The sequence below is a fragment of the Takifugu flavidus genome, chromosome 1 (assembly GCF_003711565.1).
Source record: "Takifugu flavidus isolate HTHZ2018 chromosome 1, ASM371156v2, whole genome shotgun sequence".
Taxonomy (NCBI): domain Eukaryota; kingdom Metazoa; phylum Chordata; class Actinopteri; order Tetraodontiformes; family Tetraodontidae; genus Takifugu; species Takifugu flavidus.
The window spans coordinates 19701226-19720013 of NC_079520.1; the positions used below are offsets into that span (position 1 = coordinate 19701226).

Consider the following 18788-nt stretch of genomic DNA (forward strand, 5'->3'; position numbering starts at 1 on the left):
AACTTTCTTTTACCCTAACCCTAGCCCTATTATTAGTCTTTCACCCTGATACTAACCTGATTAAAATTCTTTCATCGTAACCCTATCCCTTTTAACTTTGTTTCACCCTAATCCCCTAACCCTGAACCCTAAAACTAAAACTAATCCTAAACCCTAACCCTAACAAGAAACCTTGACCCTAAGCCCAAACCCAAAGCCTAACCCTAAACCCTAACACTTGACCTATTAACTTTCTGTCACCCTATTCCCAACCCTATTAACTTTCTTTCACTCTAACCCTAAACCCTAACCTTGACCCTAACGATAAACACTAACACTAACCCTAATCCTGACTTTAACCCCAAACCTAGCCCTAACCTCTAACCCTAAACCCGAACACTTAACCTAACCCTAAACCCTAAACTCTAATCCTATTTCTTTTTCTAACCCTAACCCCAACTCTTTTTGATAACCTAACCCGGATACCTTTTCTTAACCTTAACGTAACCCTAATCTACCTAATTTCACACGTTCATTTAAAACCTGTTTATCACCTTCATTCTTAATCTTGTACCCCTTTTATCCCTACTTAATTTTACTTAACATCTCACTCCGATATACAACCAACAACTAACAACCCTAACAAACACTAAACGAAACCCTAACCCGTACCCCTAACTAGCAAACCAAAAAACCGGTACCAGAGTAAAAACAGAAAGCGCTATGAGTCTGCACTGAGAAAGGGTTTGTGTCAGTGTCACTGTTGCCTCTGGGACAGAGAGCAAAGCTCAGCTCCCCCCCAGCTTCTGCATCAAAAGGCTCAATGACAGCCAGGGAAGATGGCTGAGGTGTTGACTACATTCATTTTTGTTTTGGGGTTTTGCGTTGATTCCTTATCTATTTCTGTCCTCATTTTCACCCGCTGAGTGTCGAGCTGTCAAAACACAGCAGCCTTGATCAAATCTAATCTATTTACGAACACACAGCCACACACACAGCCATATACACATACACACACACACATACATACAACTACACTTTTGCTGAGGTGAAGTCACCACCTTAACTAATGTGTGTGTTTTTGGACTGTGGTGGGGCAGGGTGTGTGTATCTGTTCTTGTACTTGCTATAAGTACAGATACACACACCTTGCATTCTACTAGCAAAGTGAGGACAATTTTGGGAGTCAAGTACATTTTCACAGGACTGTTTGAGGGTTAAACTGTGGTTTTAAAGTTGAGGTTGAGGATACGGTCAGAGGATTAGTAGGGATGGTTATGGTTAGGGGAAGGAGCTGGGGAATGCACTCCTCACAGTAATGTACAAGGATATGTAAGTCTTGTGATGATCCACACAGATATGGTTCTGTTTATTTGTATTAAAATAGAAAAAAAACATGTAAAATGGGAAAATAAGGACTGAATAAATAAATCAGTGAATGTTCAGAAAAAAGCAGAGCAGGAGGTTTTATTAATAGCAGCTTGAAAAGCTGCACTCATGAGACAAAAGGCAAAACAAAAAATAAAGAGAGGAATTTCAGGGGTGGAGGCAGCACAGTCTGTAGAGGACTGGCTTGAGAAGCGGAGGGTTGTCAGTTCAAGGCTCGGTGCAAAGAAAACATGGAAGGTGTTCTAGTAGCAGGAGGAGGTGCCAGGACACCTTCAAGACACCTCAGAGGAGCCATGAAGCAAGGTACAGAACCCCCAAATACTCAAATAGGTCCTGCAATGAGCTAAAGACTCATTCAGTGGTGTACCCTGCCTTCACCCATATGCAGCTGGGATAGGCCTATCGTGTGACCCCCAAAAGGATATAGTGGTCAAGGAAAATAAAGAGGAAATTTTATGTTATTTTCTCAGAAGGTCTCAAGTGGAGCTGTTGTTTGATGTTTATGTTCATACTTTCAAGACTGCTTAAGGATTGACACACTTTGATTAGTGATAATCAAACGTTGCACTTGAATGCACTTTGAATGTCCCAAAGCTGCATGTCCATGCTGGAATATCTAGTGTTATCTTCTATGACGTCAACATTTCCTGCATAGAGGTTGTGTTGCCATAGAGATTAGTAGAAAAAGCAACACCGAATAGGCCTACACGGCTCCGTCATGTTGCTTGGTGTTGTTTTTCCCATGCTTTCACTCGTAATTATTTTGAAGGCAGCCATTGAGATCAAGTGTGTCTTGTGTCTCATCTGTGTCCATTCTGTGACCCTTCTGCCTTCTTTGTTTTTTTTAAATCACCATGAGACATTATTGTCTCTGTTCAGTCAGCGGCTGGTTTGGTCCTCAATTCATTATTCAATGATATAGTGCCACTAAATGATCCGGGTCTAAATGCTTATTTTATATGTCCACAAATGCCATTAGTACAGGGGTAGAAACAGTTTTTTTGGCTGGTGGCAGAAGGGCTAATGATCTCCAGGCTGAGCTCCAGAGGTCCTGTGTGCCTGTGGGTGAAAGGTCCAGTGGGTCAGTCATGACTGCAGCGCTCCATCATTGTGAGTGTCCAGACGGAAGCTTCTCCACCTAAAAGACCCTAAGACTGAGAGAAACAAAATTCTCGGGTCTGATGAAGCCAAACCCGAACTTTTTGGCTTTAATTCTCAGCATCACTTTTGAAGGAAACCATGACCAGATCAACAAAACAAAAAGCCCCAAAATGGTGTGATGGAGTGAAATGGTCTTAAAAGTTTCTAAATATAGTGTATGTGTGAAATAAAGTGTGTGCGATTGAATAGAATTGAGTTTTAATCCCAGGATATGTCAGCGAGGCCTATCTTTCTGTTCTTTGCTTCAGTTGCCATGGTGTCGGCTAGCACAATGGTTATTTTCATGAATTGTCAAAAAGACGGAAAAATGATTGTTTCCACACGCTGCTGTGCCTGCCATCCATCTCATCATGGCTCTTGGCTTCGTTTCCATGCATGTCAATGTGACACAGCCAAAGCTTTTTTGAAATTTCTCCAAAATACTCACCCCAGCCATCATTGTTCTGCTGCAAAAAAAGGAAGAAATATTGCCTGAAAGGTTTGGATTTGTTCAAATCTTCATTTAGATTTTCATTTTCCAAGTCGCCACATCCAAGATGCCATTTTTTTTTGAGTAGTTGAGTGACTAATGTTGAAAACATGCTTGAAGAGACAGCAAAGAGATGTCTATGCTGAGTCATCACAAGTCCAAATTGCCAGCAAGAGCCCATGTCAGGTCATTTTTGCTTAAATAAGAATCAAATCTGAGTCATCAAGATTTTTTAAGTTATTGATCTAACTAATGCTCGCCTATGTTTCACAGAACTGGCACGTTACTATTATGTTACGTGCACCAACATCCTGATGCCTGATAGGGGAATCTCAACTTAGAATGACTTAAGATGCTTTTCCACCGTATGAATTCCTGGTAAATACTGGGGTCGGGATCTTTACAGGCACCATTTTCTCTCACTTGATCCTCTCGATGGTCATGTCTCCATCGGCGCCATCATGAATTTCGATCGCCACAAAATCATTGAGCGACAGTTTCGACCATTTTGTGACCAGCCGATGTGACAAAAGCAAAAATCATTGTGAAACTAATGAGGGAGGAGGTAAACATGGAAGGAGCTCAAAGGCGGTTGCCACATTTCTGGTTTGTGCATTCATGTACCCGATGGTGGATGCTTTGAACAACAGAAGGTGCCACAAAGAAGAGTTTGAAAAAAGCAATTTCGAATCGCATTACATCCTGTTCCCAATCAATGCAGGGTAAACCTCTTTTTTTTAGGGCTGATCTAAGTACCTACCCTGTTGCAGAGATATTTGTGCAGTAGAGAGACACAGCATCAACCCTGACGTTCCTGCAGTGGAATCGTGCCTTTAGAGCAACTGAGAAGGGCCAAAATCCCGAGAAATGTGCTGCATTTGTTTGATTTGTCTGTTTATATGACAGCAAACCATAAAAAGAAATGCGTGTCTTCCAAAGTGTCAAGAATGTGCAGCGATACAACCTTGTTAACGTCAAGATAAGGAGACGGGAGTAGACGTCAGCACCTGCAGGTGGAGACAAGGTTGTCCAACTTTACCCTCGTGTTCAGCCTTTTTCTGATAGCCTGATGTGATCAGTCAGAATTCAACCTTTCTATTTTCAGTGCTTCATAATGTCGACTTGTGCTTCATAGCTTAGCTTTTGTGCCACTGTCGGCACTTTCGCTCCTCTTGAGCCATGAAGTTCTGGACATTTCAGTGTCATATTTGCCTGTTCGGATGCAACAGTGTTAATAGTTGGATTCCCGTTTAGCTCAGTCTCCATCAACCTCCTTTTAAATTTCAGGGTGTTTTCACACATATAGCTGAGGGCCAAAGACCCACGTGGTTCATAATACAACATGCAAACACATTTGCAGCAGACCAAAATACTCTGTCTGCTCTGCATATTCAGATCTGCAGATCATTTTTGGTGTGTAATTTAGTGTGGTTTTCCCCCTGGTGTTGATGTTTTTCTAATGCCTTTGGTTACTTTTGCTTTTTTATCCAAAATAAAACCATTAAAAAAGCTGCACCATCATCATCCCTCCTGCAGTTAGCATCCATCAATGAGCAGAATGAAACGCCCCGCTGCTAATAAATTGCCACAGGACGCCAACATCAAAAGAGTGAAAAAGTGAAAGCACACTAACATCTACCTCCAATGTGAGTCAATTGCCTCTGTAGGATTCAAGATTGGAGGTCAGAAAAGTGCTTATCAATTTGCAGCACACAATGACTAAAGTGCCTGTTTGGTTCCTAGGAGACCACTGTTACTGACCGGCAACGGTGACAGTGATGTAACACAATAATTCCCTGGGAAAGAAATGACCAGATTCTACTTGTTTGTCTAGCAGATGGCCTTCTATCACGCCAGCCCTCAGCTGCAGAGAGTCGAGGTTTAGTTTCTTCTGCTGACACTGAAGATCTGGACATGGAGACGGGGGTATGCAGAATGTCACAGTTGTATTCGTTCGCTGTGGGTTTTTTTCCCACTGTCCTCACAACATTCGGCTGAAGGCCGCAGAGCGGCTCCTCTGGAGCGTGTCACAGTGGAAAAACCATTTATCTTCACCGTACAGGCCTCCGCATGTACATCACATATCTTTATATGAAAAGTTATGTTACGCATCCACGAGCATGGAAACCTTAGTGTTTTGGGCATTTCTAGTTGGGTATCAGGCCACTCACATATCTGTACCAGAGAACCAGCTTCATGTGCTGTGAGAGAAACTCGAGCACCCAGAGAGTCTCTGGAAATCCGAATTCTCGCGGCCCTGCTTTTGTACTGTAGTGGAGCAGAAAAGAGAAGAAATAAAGCCCGAATTAAATCAAGCAAAGCTCCTTTTGAATAAATGCATCGGTTGCACTCGTGCCGTCAGAAAACAACAGTTCTTCCTCTCCGGCTGACACGGAGCAGACTGTTTTTTGCACCCCCGCTTGTTTAGATTTGCACCGACTGTCTTTTGTCTGAAGCGTGTTTTTAAAAACAGTGAAGGTTACTATGCGACTTCTTCAGCTGCCACTCAGGCTGCTGCCACTCAGGCTGCTGCTGTCGGTAGTAAAGAACAGATCCATCACTTATATGAATCAAAAGAACGGTTCCTTAAGACGAGCATGAGGATTGACCTCAGGATAACAAAACCATGCTCCTGACACTGTGAGTTACCAAAAGACAGATGGATGTCATTTAGGACTGAATGGTGATGGTAATTTATGACCGATTTGAGAAACCGCAGCTGAGTTCACCTCTTTTGGTCTATTTTGATTCGAGTTCCTGATTTCGAAGATCATTTTTGGGTCATTTTAAGGGAAATCACGAGAAGAACATGACAACCCCACAACGAAAAGCCCGAGTCCAAATCCAACCCACTTCATTTGAAGTCAGTGACATTAGAGTACATCAATTAGAAACTCGCAGTCTGGCCGTCACTCAGAAACGATTATATCGGCTGGCTGAAATTTGAGCTTGGGCTCGAGACAATGATTTAAAGACATTGTACGTTGACAAGACTGTCACTGTCTGTAGTAAAAGAGCTTTAGGAGACGGGAAGAACTAAGTGGAGGTGTTTGATCTAAACAAAGCCAACCGGAGCTCTGACAAGCACATCAGCATACTGCTGAAAATAGTTTACTCCGTGTTCAGAGGAAAAACAGTCTTTACCTTTTTGAGCGCCCCCTGCTGTACATAAGTCACTCAAGTGGGTAGAATATGCAAAGATTTAATCTATTGTGTCACATTTACTTTGTTTTCACCTGTAACAATGTCTGTTCTTTAATTACTTTATTACTTTAATACTTTAATTTAAGCCGAAAATACCCAAGATAAGTCTCAGGAGATATCTGACACTCATTTATACAACTTTAACATCAGGCATACCCTGCTGCTGAGTTCACAATGAGTTTATTAGTATTTTAAATAGTGACCATGTTTAGCCTGCCGCTGACTCAGCAGACCTGCAGATAACATCACACACCTTAATTGTTTAGTCTCTGTTTCAGGATGTTGTCATGTGACCACCCAGAGCGAAGGTGAAGGCTAAGCTAGCTACTGGGGTATGTTTCTATGATGCCTTCATCGCATCAAAGTGCTGCCTTTGAAAACCGGCGTCAGGGTGGAGGAGAAGAAAGCTCAATGGCTGAGAGGCAGTACATTACCACACACAAGCCCATGTACACAAACACACAAACACGCACCTGTGCGCGCACAAACTAACGGGAAAGCAATGAGCTGCATGACTGCACAAACAGTACAAAGCCTTACAAATGCCCAAGACGCCGCTTCCATCTTCTGTTCTATCATTCCATCACTACCATTATCATTTTTTTATCACATGGTTTACCCTCCCACACGCACACACACATACACACCCACGCACACAAACACACTCACGGTGCCTCCAGTAAGCTGTTTGTATTTTTTTTTATGTCCTCGCATCTTCATCTCGCTTAATCTTTTCTTCACCTTGTTGTTGGGTGTTTGTGCTGCCATTTGTCATCACTGCTCAGTTTAACCACGGAGCCTGCAGCAGAGAGGCTGAGACTGTGCTCCAACTTTTTAATATAAACCGTTTCACTTGGAAAACGGGCTCCATCTAGAAAATAGCAACCCCTCCCGAAGCCCCCTTATCTTTGTCAGAACAGGGGCCTCCGTGGTAAGCATTCATTAAACTGCCAGAACTTGGGTTTTTTTTGTTTTTTTTAGATCCATCCAAACATCAACATCCACAGCAAAGTTCTCTAACAAGAGCATTTACGCCGTGTCGTTCACACACGGATAATTTTTGGGCTTAAGCAGAACCCTTAAAATCCCACAGGACTGCTGAAAGGCTGAGCCACGCCTTAATAGGATTTCAAACCTATTGTTGGGATAAAACCATCATGTCCAGCAGAGGATTGACTGGGCTATGGGGCATTACATGCTGCACCAGAGTCTAATGCCAGCACAGAACAAGTTTTACTGCAAATCTAAATCTACACCTAAATGAATAGAAGGACGCCAACAGAGCGATCCTCCATCACATGGCGCTCCCCTCCACTGTGCCCAACTACACTGTTATGGTCATGTTGTGAAAAACCGCTGTGACGGGACTTTGGAGGCAAACAGGAATGCCTGAAAACTGCTGCTTTGCAGGAAGAGAACATTAGAAAAGTCCAGTATAATGAAATATTCAGTGAACGGTAGTTATAGAGTCATGCAGTAGATTCTGCTTGCATAGGCAAGGTTTTGAACCAAGTTGTGCTCTGCAATGCTAATCGTTTTAGCAATGCTTACTGCTTGAAGCTCAAAGTGCTCCCCAAAAGCACAACACCAGGCTTTGTGAGGGTGCTGTGTACATTAAAAGCACCCAATGCCTTTTTAAATCGCCCTCAACATTCATCCTCCTTGTTTTTAGCAGTCCAGCTCTGACTCATCGTGCACTCATCCTCCATTAGTTCTCGCTTGATAAAACGTATGTGAAAAATGATGTGACCCAATTCAGCAGAGATCCAGCTGATTGGATATTCTCACTGTCAAAAGAAAATGGAAATCACCCGAGTGCCTAGAATGTGAGCTGAATACATGGTCAGTATTTCTACTGCAAATAAGCAAGTTACAGAAATTATTATGTAGCTTCTTTGCTTTTCGAATTAATGGCCCAAGACAATAACCTGAGTCATCCCAAAAAAGCGACACAGAAAGAGTTTGAATTCTGATGGCTGAACATTCTGCAGAAACCGAAATACCTTTTGTTTTTCATATTTAGATTTTTTATTTTATGTACATGGCCAAACACTGACAATAATTTGTAAAAGGGGGAAAAAATGAGGATAATTATTCACAGATGCAAAAATGGGCGATTTGACTGAATAGAGTCAATTGAAGCAACCACAATTGAAATTAGCATCCATGTGAATCACCAACCCGACTCTTTCACAATGCTAATGCGGCTTTTTTCCTGGGAGCCTCTGTGGAAGCCGAGGTTAGGTATGACTCTGGAGAGTCAAGCTGGACAAACTTTGCATTCTGCTTCCATTCCGCACAAATCTTAGTCCTTATTGACATATGTGAGAATAAAAGAGAATAAATGAATCCATTATGGTCTAAAACAGATATTCATAAATGAGAAGAATCTCTAATGTTAGTCGATAGAGAGGCACATCGGAAGAGACGTTGACTGTACGATGTCTGAAGGGTGAGAGCTTGTCTCTGGAGGTCTGAAGTGATTTCAAGACTTGGCAGATATAAAAAAAAAAACAAGACAGAGACTTTAGACGTCAACAATCTGACATAGAAGCAAAGACGATGGAAATCTGCAGGGGAGGGCTGGATTGGATGGCTTTGTGACAAATAGGGTCGGCACAAGCAGGGAAAGAACGGATGAGGGAGCAGCCACAGAGGGTGACAAATCCAGGATTAGCTAGCTGGTTAGCGGATGCAGCGCATGAGACTTTCTGTGGCAAACGGTAGCAACATGGCAAGGAGAGGTGTCTAGAAAGCTAATAAGGAAAAGAAGAAATTACTCTAAACCTCAACTTTCTCCATAATTCCACATGTAGGGTGTAGAGCTGGACTTAGAGGTTGTATAATAAAACGATAAGCACACTTCTAAACAAAAGCTGTAGCAAATGTGCTAGCATGCATCTTATTGATTGCTTTTGTAAACATACTTGATGTCATCAGTCGTGTCACAATCCCTGTTTGGTATTTGAATTCTGACTTAGCACTACAGCGAGAGAGCTAAGAGGAAAAAGAAAAGTTTTACAATGACAGGTCTGTTTCCAAAAAGAAGTCCTGTTATTATCCCGTTTGAGGGAGCGGTTCATCAGTTCCCTTGAACTTGCCATTGAAAGAGTCTCTCCCATTAATGACATTTCTGTGCAGCCGTGGTGCCTCTGACAGCAAGGAGATGTGGGTGTTCAAACTGTTTGAACCCAGGGTCAGTAAGAAAAAAAAAAGATTCATTTAAAGTTTCAGTAAGGGCCCTGAAGCAAATCTGAAGCTTGTTTTTTTGGCCGTTTGTCTACATTTCCTCTAAACTTGAAGAGTTAGCATGTTTAAGGGATACGCGCTCATTAAGTCGGCTCTAATTAGACATTATGACTTCAGTGTGTTTGTTTGCTGTAAAAGCTTTTTAGAATTAGCAGTTCACCTTTAGCTTCAGAGAAGAAGTTGAGGAGATTTTGAAAATAAATAAATAAAGCGAGAGCCAAATGCTGACAGGTATATTTATGTGCGTAAATTTGCCAGAGATGATGCGCTGCCAGAGAGCACCTGGCTGCTTCACCACCCCGAGCATGTTGGGATGGGCAACTCTGAAGCCTTTGCTTCACTTCGACAGAATTCTTTGGCTGTCACACATGCCTGGTTCACATTCGCTAAATGTTGAAATTCTGAAAGTCAAGTTAAAACTAAGCACCTTGTTATCTGAGACCTGCCAATCTTCTAATAGTGAGTTCTACCTGATTACCACATGGGTGGCTGTAATGTGCAGGACTCTGTGCCTTCGTATATGGCTGAGCTACCACGTAGCTACCAAGTGGGAGAGATATTCTCCAAAATAACTTTTGGAGGAACATATACCGGTATTTACAAGAACTGCTGGCATTTCTCTGTATGAAGCTAAGTAATCATTAATTTTAATGCTGATGCAAATCCTTCCCATGTACTCTAAATGCTCTTTAATCTCATTCACTGGAGCTTTTAAACAAGATACATCTTGCGTAATTGATTTTCCATAACTTGTGTTGCCACAGAAATTCATTCAGCCCCATGAATTTACAGAATAATCCTTCATTTTACAATGTTTTGATGTTGTTTTTTAGCAGGGAACTATTTTCGGTGTGTTGTATTTTGGAGCGTCTGATGGTTTCCCGGCAACTTGACGTGATGACAAAGAACGTGCTGCTGTGCTCCAATCACAATGCCGCCAGCGTCATTGTGGAGATGTTTATCTGTTATCGCTCATTGTGCTAGTTTCTGCAGTGGAACGCTATCGGCCGTAGTTGTCAAGCGTGATTTTTTCGTGGGGGAAAAAAAAACAAACCAAAAAAAGAAGAGTGCCAGTTGAAAAGCTGCTGTTCACTCTGTTGATGACTCACAGATACGATTTTTTCACAGCCCTTTTGTACTCCTTGTTACACAAGCATTATTCATATAATCAAGGACTGGTCACTCGCAGCTTGATTGACAGTTTTAAATCCCTCTGATGCTTGAGGCTGCAGTGGAATATTGAGCAGGTTAGATGTGCTGGCGGAACATGAATATGCCACTTCTTCCATCCATCCATCCATCCATCCATCCATCCATCCATCCATCCATTCATCCATCACAATCTATTTTAGCAGCAGCATTATGTAATGGCTTTGCCTTTGTTTGATCAATTATATCTAATATCCTATCTAAATATTTCCATACATAACCACCCCCTGATCTTCTTTAGATTCTCCTACCCTCTCTGGATCTAATTGGGGTGCCTTTATTGAGCAGCTGTAGGAAATCATGGGCATATAGGACCAAAGACAGTAAGAAGGCGCTGGAGAATAAAAATAGAGGTCAAAATGAAACTGACGGAAAAGCAGATGAGAGGACCGTAGGGCTTCTTATTGAAAAAGGATTATTATGGGGCGAACTCCTGTAAATCCCGATATTCCTCTTGTCCTCTCTCATTAGTGTCCACTTCCTCATGCAGCCCACTTTATGAGCACAGGAGACCCCCTGTGAGGAGCCTACTCACAGTATTTATCCAAACTTTCCAGCAGGCACAGGTCAATCTGATATCAGCAGATCTGCAGTGTTTGTGTTTCCACCAGCTGTTCTCACGCCACGCTCAGTGGATCATTAAGCTTTATTACAGTCTGAGTTCCCCCCACTGCTGTTCCGTGCCAGGGTGAGACCCTCAGACGCCTCGTCAGAACAGACGCTGGTGCAGCGTTCCCTGGATTGGGAACACACCGGTGTCTTAGCCGGTTTCAGAAAATCGGGGTTTTCCCCCCTTTTTTTTATTTCATTGAGATACTTGAAAAATGCCAAAAGCAACCATTTCCCATAATCGCCAACGTGTTCTTAGACAACCTGCTGCATCGCCGACTGACGCCATGTCACACATTTCTCCCGCAGCCGTCACAGGCGAGAGCGATCCGTTTATTCCAGCTGTTGCTCCTGCAGAACGCCGCCAAGTAGATTTCATATTGCAGCGAGCCTTCAGAGGCTCCAGCTGCCTTTACTTGGTTACTTATAAAGGTTTAAAACCTTGGAGCGTCTGTTTCTGGATGGCTGAGGAAAGGTGGAAAAAAGGAAATGTTCTTAACTACGCCGGGCTTTGGAATGGCTCCACCTGAAGCCCCCTGCGGAGGCGGGCGAAGGCGTAATTATCGTTATTGTCATGACAGCGTCTGAACCACCTGCCCACGTGAAATATGTTGCATTATTTCTGCCCAGTTTAATGACGGTGGTTTTGTGTTGGCTGTGTGAACAGTGACATGACTTGTGACTTCGCGCCCCCCCTTATGTGTGCCCTTGTGGTTCACCTTTCTACCAGTTGTCATGTGGGCTGTCGACCTGGCACGTCAGCCTGCGGATAACTAGGCAGATAGCACATCAGTAAAAAGCTTCTTGGTTTTAAATCTGGGAAATGAAAACCAATCACAGCTCTCAGCCCCAGACATCGTATCTTCACCTCTGCTCTTATTGTTTTATGAAACTAAATTTTAAACTAAATCTGCCTGCTCGTTCCCTGCAGACATATCGATCTGTTTTGTCCCCTTTTTTTTTTGCCTGGTTTCACTGATATGGTCATGGTCGCTGATTTTATTTCCTGCTCAGCTGGCCTTAAAATGTTCACAAACAAGAACATGGTTCTCCACTCTCACACCCTGAGCAAAAACTGATTTTCTGTCCCAGAGCTGTACAGAGTCATTGTTTATGAAAATATTCAGTTCCTTGTGTTGGTGGTAGTCAGGTTACATCAGGGACAAGAGCTGAAGAAAAATAATTTAAAAGCCTGGGGAAGAGCATTATTTTAATTTTAGCAACAGGCTGCAAAGTACCTGCAAGGATGGTTTCCTCAAATTTCTAATCCTGCAGCAGGTTTCCATGTGTACATATGCAGCAGCAGCAGCCGCCGACCAGGCTTTGGGTGTGTTGTCAGTATGTTTTTGGCTAGTTTGTGTGATTGTTTTTAGCATGCGGTGGTTCAGGAAGTGAAGAGTTGGAGCAGTCTCTTCTGGAATACGAAGGTCATTGGGTTGATCCTAAACCCCGGCCATCTTCACATCAAAATCCTTTAGCAAGACGCCAACCCCTGATTTGTTGCCGAAGCTGTGCGCTAGAGGCTATTTTTCACGATGCACAGGTGGCGCCCCGCTACCAGTGTGTGTGTGAGGGGATGAACACAGGTTTGCTGTTGAAGTGACCAAAGCAGACAAGGCAAGAACCGTACTAATTCAGTCTATTTACTGCTGAATCGACTAATCTGAGGGCTGTGATTGACAGATCATTAAAGAGTGGGTTTTTTGCCCAAGTCGTCAAAATGTTAGCTGTAAAAATGTTTCTCAAAAGATCAATTTCCTGAACGATTTGAAGAAATTGTGCACATTTTGAGGGGAGTCGTTAATCAAGATGTTATATCATCTATAAACTTATTTTGTTTCTTTGGTTTTGCCTTACGCAGCTTAACAGATTTTTATTTATTATTTTTTTATATATAATTTTTTTGCTTATGCAGCGAGGAACATCTTCCTCATCCCACAGAGAACACCAGCATGCTTCTGAATCATAAATCCAGTCTTGTAATTAACCAGGAATACCACTGCTGCCCTAATCCTTGTTTACAACAAAACAACAAAAGCTGTTGTAATATTTCTGCTAATATGTAATATTCTTGCTAGCTCCAGACTCCAGTTATGCTTTATCACCTCGGTTACTGGGTTTTTTTGCATCCCCTGAAAGGAAAAAAAACATGTATTGATCTGCTTGGCAATATTCTTAGGATGCATTGGAAAAAAATAGTTAACTTGTGGCTATTCTAAATTCAAATATACATAGCTATAATTTTAACACAGGCAAAGTTGTGTATACGTGTTTGTTCACACTCTGATTCACGTGTGTGTGTGTGTGTGTGTTGACGCTGCCTGGGAACCATAATGGTGGTGGTAAATGATGCAACACCCTGAAACAATGTGATCCGTGATAATAAAAGCTGTGTTTGAGCATTTGAAGAAACAATGTGCTGACTACATTAAAGCACTGAAGTGGGGCTTTTTTGCACTGCATTTTCTAGGTTTTCCAATTTCTTGTGTGACATTAGGAGCGTCTGCAAGAAAGCCGTGCAAGCAGGTGCAATTTAGCTGCACCCAAAAGTTCTGCTTTCAGATACTGACACCAGAGTAGAGTTGGCTGCTACTGTGTCACACACTCACATGCTCATCTTCCCTCTAGATCTGATTCAGTATTTTCTTTTTTTTCCCAGAACAAAGTGATGAGCATCGATGCTGTGAAGGTGAAACTGCAGGTATGAGTTGGCTTATGTTTGTTCTTTAAATCCCCATCATCTGTTTCCCATGCAGAAACTGCATCCCACATGTCTTCATTTCCACCTCCATGTTAATGATAGAGGCCCAGGGATGAATTAATGAGGTCTTCATTAATCTCTTGATCCTGTGCTGCTGCTGTGTCTTAAGGCAGCAGGGAGAAGCAGATGTTTCCTACAGATTAGAGTCTGGGAATTGTGCAGATAAGTCCGTGTCAAAATTTGTATTAGCATAGTGTTCTATGCCCTTTCGTTTAACCTGCATGTCCTTTATCATTGTTACCAGCCTGTTTGTCAAATGTAAGCTCCTTGCAATTAAACCAGTAAGCAGTGGGAGTAATCATGTCCTTGTGCTTCCTTGTAGATATGGGACACTGCCGGACAGGAGCGCTTCCGAAGCGTCACCCATGCTTACTACCGTGATGCCAACGGTAGGACTCCTCTGATAGTCCACTTGGGCTTGTTATATATTGACTGAAACCCTTAGTTATGCCTTCATTACTCTCCTAACGCAAGAGCTCACCCTGTCGTGTTGGGATAGCAAAAAAATACAAAACCCGACGGAGGCAATAGGGAGGCAATAGTGAAAATGAGGCATCGTACTGCAGGAACTCATTCCTCTGTGTGTTTCTGAGAGTGTGTAGCAGTTCTAACGACTCCCCTGACAGCATCGCCTCAGGCCATGTTGAACGGACAGGTGTTGTGCACACACACACACACACACACACACACCACACACACACACACACACACACACACACACAGGGGCCCACATGTATGTATTCGCTCGTGAATAAGGCTCCTGCACACATTCATTTATGTAAGGGTTTTCTCTGTTTGTGTGTGTCTCTATGTGCGTGTGTGTGCGCTGGCCAGCTTTTCCGTGTTGTTCTGCTCTGTCAGTGCAACACTTCACCCTGGCTGATCTTTAACAAGGCTCCCAGGGAGCTCCAGCAGCTCTTCTGAGGTTTCCGTCTGTTTCCGAGTTTTTAAAAAGATTTGGCAGGCCAGATTGGGATAAGACACAATGCAGTTGTGATGGAACATCTCATTTCCTGCGGATCAACTGATGCTGTTTATAATGCAGCAGGTGGTAGGTTTGCTTTTGGAGCTCTTCGGTCAACAGTCGGGCGTCCACCGACCAGCTCTTCCAAATAATCACAATTTAATTGATAATTTGACAGTTTGCGCCAAATATCCTACTGGATTCCTTATCTGATTCTGTTTCATCTCGACACACAACAGATGAACTCTGCTCCCCCACTTTGATATTTCATTTGGAAATCTTCATTCATGTTGTTTTCTTCCATCACACAGCTCCAGTGCCATCTGCTCCGAGTTACCGAAAGGATTTAGGCACATAAGGAGTGAAATTGAAAAGCATTGCTGAATCTCAGTGAACCAGAGCCAGCGTACCAGTGTTATTGCACGGGGACATTACTGTATCCAGACTGCTGCTTATAAAAGTCTTTATAAAAGGCGATTAAACAGTAGTTTTAGGAAATAAAGGTCACATTTCTGGTATTTTTATCTCAATAGGTTAGCTTCATTTTGTGCTTCTAATTTATTCACTGCTGTTTGATGAATCGGGACATTTCGTTTTGACCTTGAAAAATGGCGCCTTTTTGGAAATGCTGCCACAAAATCAGGCATTTCAGGCCGCAGCAAGAAGAACTCTCAGATGGACTGCTTAGTGAGAAAACAAGCCAGCCCAATTAGACAATCAGCACAAATGAGTCAGTGGGCGCAGACCAGAGCAGTCTGCCAGGTCCATCAGCCAGGAGGCCACCAAGGTGGCTGGGTCCGAAAACCGCTCCCCTACTTTTTCTTCCTCCTTTTCCCCCCAGTGGCAAACCTTCATAAGGAACATAATCTTTTTAAACCTGGCTGCAGCGTTCACTCCAAAACTGATGACATCACGGCTACATCGTGGCTACATCGTGGCCACTGTTGGTGGGATCACTGCGCTGTACGCGCGTAGCTAGAAATCACAGCGCTGCCCCATTGCGCAGCCTTTCTATGGATTAAATTATTTTACCCACAAAGGCTTTTTCATTTTACAGAGAAGTTTTCTTATAAACATGCCTCTGGCAGATTTGAAATCCAATTTCCCTCTGAAAATGGTGCACAAACTCCTGTAGCCTGATGTGCAAAACAACACTATCTTCTTTTCCCTTTTTTCCTTTATTCTTCTTCACTCTCTCTCTTTACTTCTCTGTTAGTTAGTTGTTGCACTTGTCCGAGTTATTTTAGGACTGTAAGGTAGTAATTTTATTTACGTAGGTCATGGTTGCACTGTTGCATTGAGGCTTCAAGCCTCGGGTACACAGACAGGGAGCTGCTTCCACAGCAGGGTGACCTGATGGCTACAGGCTCAGCTACACCTTCGAAGAGAGAAGTAAACTAGCTCCATTTGAGACTATGCCAAACCCAGTGAGGACTCAACATTCATGTGAAAAACATGTGCAATAGTAAGCCGTGAGGAACAGAAATGGATCTGTGGTCATTGGGCCAGATTCACCAATATGTTCTTAAGAATCTTCTTAGATTCTTTCTTAAGTTGTTATTAAGAAGTTTTTTAAGAAAACCCTACGTCGGATTCATCAACGCGTTCGTAAGCCCCAGAATTGTTCGCAGCTGTGTTCTTAGATTGATGAATGCCATCTGTTCGTAAGTTGAAAGCGCGTGCCAGGTGAGTCTAATTAACATACGATTAGCATAAGTCACCGCCCACTAATGCCCATAAAAGGAACTGCAGCAGGACCCTGTAGACCAGGGGTGGGGAACCTCTGGCCTCCGGGCCGTATACGGCCTACGAGACCATTTCTACCGGCCCGCAACGCAATAAGATTTTTATATTTTATATGTGCACTTATACAGTGGGACCGTTCGCTAAACTCCGCGAGCTGCGAGTAGCAGCGGTAGCGTATTTTTGCCTTTCGTATCCTGAAATTTCTTTCGGAACGAGGAAATATTTTCCCATTTTCTGAGATAAAACAGACGGTTATGTTATGTCCGAGTCAAGGTCAGGGTCAGTGAACACAGCATGTGATGTACGTAGTGGGCTGGACTGATTGACACGGACGAAAAATGCATAGCTAAACACGCTAAACTCGACGAGTTGAAAGGACAGATGAGTTTGGATAAAATTAACGCTCTTCGCCGGAGTTTGGAGGCTCAACAAGCAGCTTTCACACGACCATGTACCGACAGAGAGAATATTACGCGTGCAAGTTTTGTGATGAGTGAATTAATAGCCACGAAGCTGAAACCTGACGCCGAAGGAGAGTTCGTGAACGCGCCTCGTAGCCGCCGCTGAGGCGCTCGCGCCGGACAAAGTAAAATTGTTTCAAAGCGTGAATTTTTTTCATGAATAACTATTGAACTAGGACATATATTGTTATGATTCCAGTGGCTAACGGTATGTTTTTATGGTCAAGGAATCTAAATATGTAGTCAAAGTATATGTGGGACTAATATTTATGGTGGAAATCACAATATGCCAGGAATTGTTGCGCTTGGCGGAGGTCTGCGCTCTCCGAGTGCTTTCTAGTTGTTATTATTATTGTCTTTATCTTTCTTTCTTTTCATTTATATTCTTGATTATCTTGTTGTATTGCAGTTTTTGTGAGTAGAGGCATCGAACAGGCCCTTACGGGTCTCTTGCCTCAACTCTGCACCTCTTTTTATTGTTTTGTATGATCATGAAAACATATTTTACTTGTCATTTTATTTATTTGGTGATTTTATATGCATGTGTGCTAAATAAATAATTCAAACTCAAATGCAGCAATCATGAGACTTAGTAACACAGTGGTTATAGACTCTTTTTTTTTGTCTTTTTTTTTTGCATCCCTAGGTATGTGTTCATAATAGTATGGCCCTCGGAGGACTTTGTAAAAATTGAAATGGCCCTCGATATGAAAAGGGTTCCCCACCCCTGCTGTAGACAGAGCAAAAAGCAGCAAAATGCCCAAAGCGAAATGCCCAAAGCTTGCCTCTCCACGCCTGATTTCTGACGCCGTGTTGAACAATCAAGAAAGGATGGCTAACACGCTTGATAAAATTGCCTCAACCCTGATGACTATAGCCAACACGCTTAAAGAAATCAACGAGAATGTAAAAAAAATAAGAATGTAAAAAAAAAAAACGTGTAAAAGCTGTGCTCGGATTGTGACAATAATGCATTTTATTCACAAACGGGCAATTAATCGCGCTCGAACGTGAACCGTGTGCCTGCAGTCTGGCCCCATCATTGTGTCAGGACGCACATCCTCACGGGGTCGTGGCTCTGTGTCCAAATACATCCAGCGCCCCTTTAACATGCCGATGGTGCGTTCAATGGTGGAGCGACTGCGCGCATGCATCTGATTGAATAAAATTTCCTGTGGAGTCTGAGGGTTGGTCAGTGGTGTCAACAACCAGAGCATATCCTCGATCCCCTAATAAAATAAATCAAGATAAAATAAAATAAAAAGACAGTTTTGGCATGGTTTCCAATTTGGTTGATTAATGTTAAGTCATTGGCACATTTACGTAATTTTAAAATTCTCCGTAAATCACCAAAAATAGGAAATAAACAAATAAATAAATAAATATGACAGAATTATCATTGTAATATTGAATTTTATTGAACTGCACAAGAGAAGAAAACCCAACCATGCCAACATGTCGGCACTGAAATGTGCGCAAGAGTACTCCTGAGTGTTCGTAGGATTTGTTCTTACCTACGAATAAATCCAGGATAAGAAGAAATTGGTGAATGCCACAATCTTCGTAAACTGTTCGTAAGTGGGACTT

The 18788-nt window shown here is 42.6% G+C and overlaps 1 protein-coding gene across 1 annotated transcript in view; it reads left to right on the forward strand.

The window, feature by feature from the left end:
* LOC130532628 (ras-related protein Rab-26) overlaps window positions 1-18788 on the forward strand; it is a 43248-nt gene that overhangs the window by 2573 nt on the left and 21887 nt on the right. The window contains exons 3-4 of the mRNA XM_057045364.1: window positions 13929-13970; window positions 14353-14419. Coding sequence (XP_056901344.1) covers window positions 13929-13970; window positions 14353-14419 — 109 coding nt within the window. The remainder of the gene's footprint in view (window positions 1-13928; window positions 13971-14352; window positions 14420-18788) is intronic.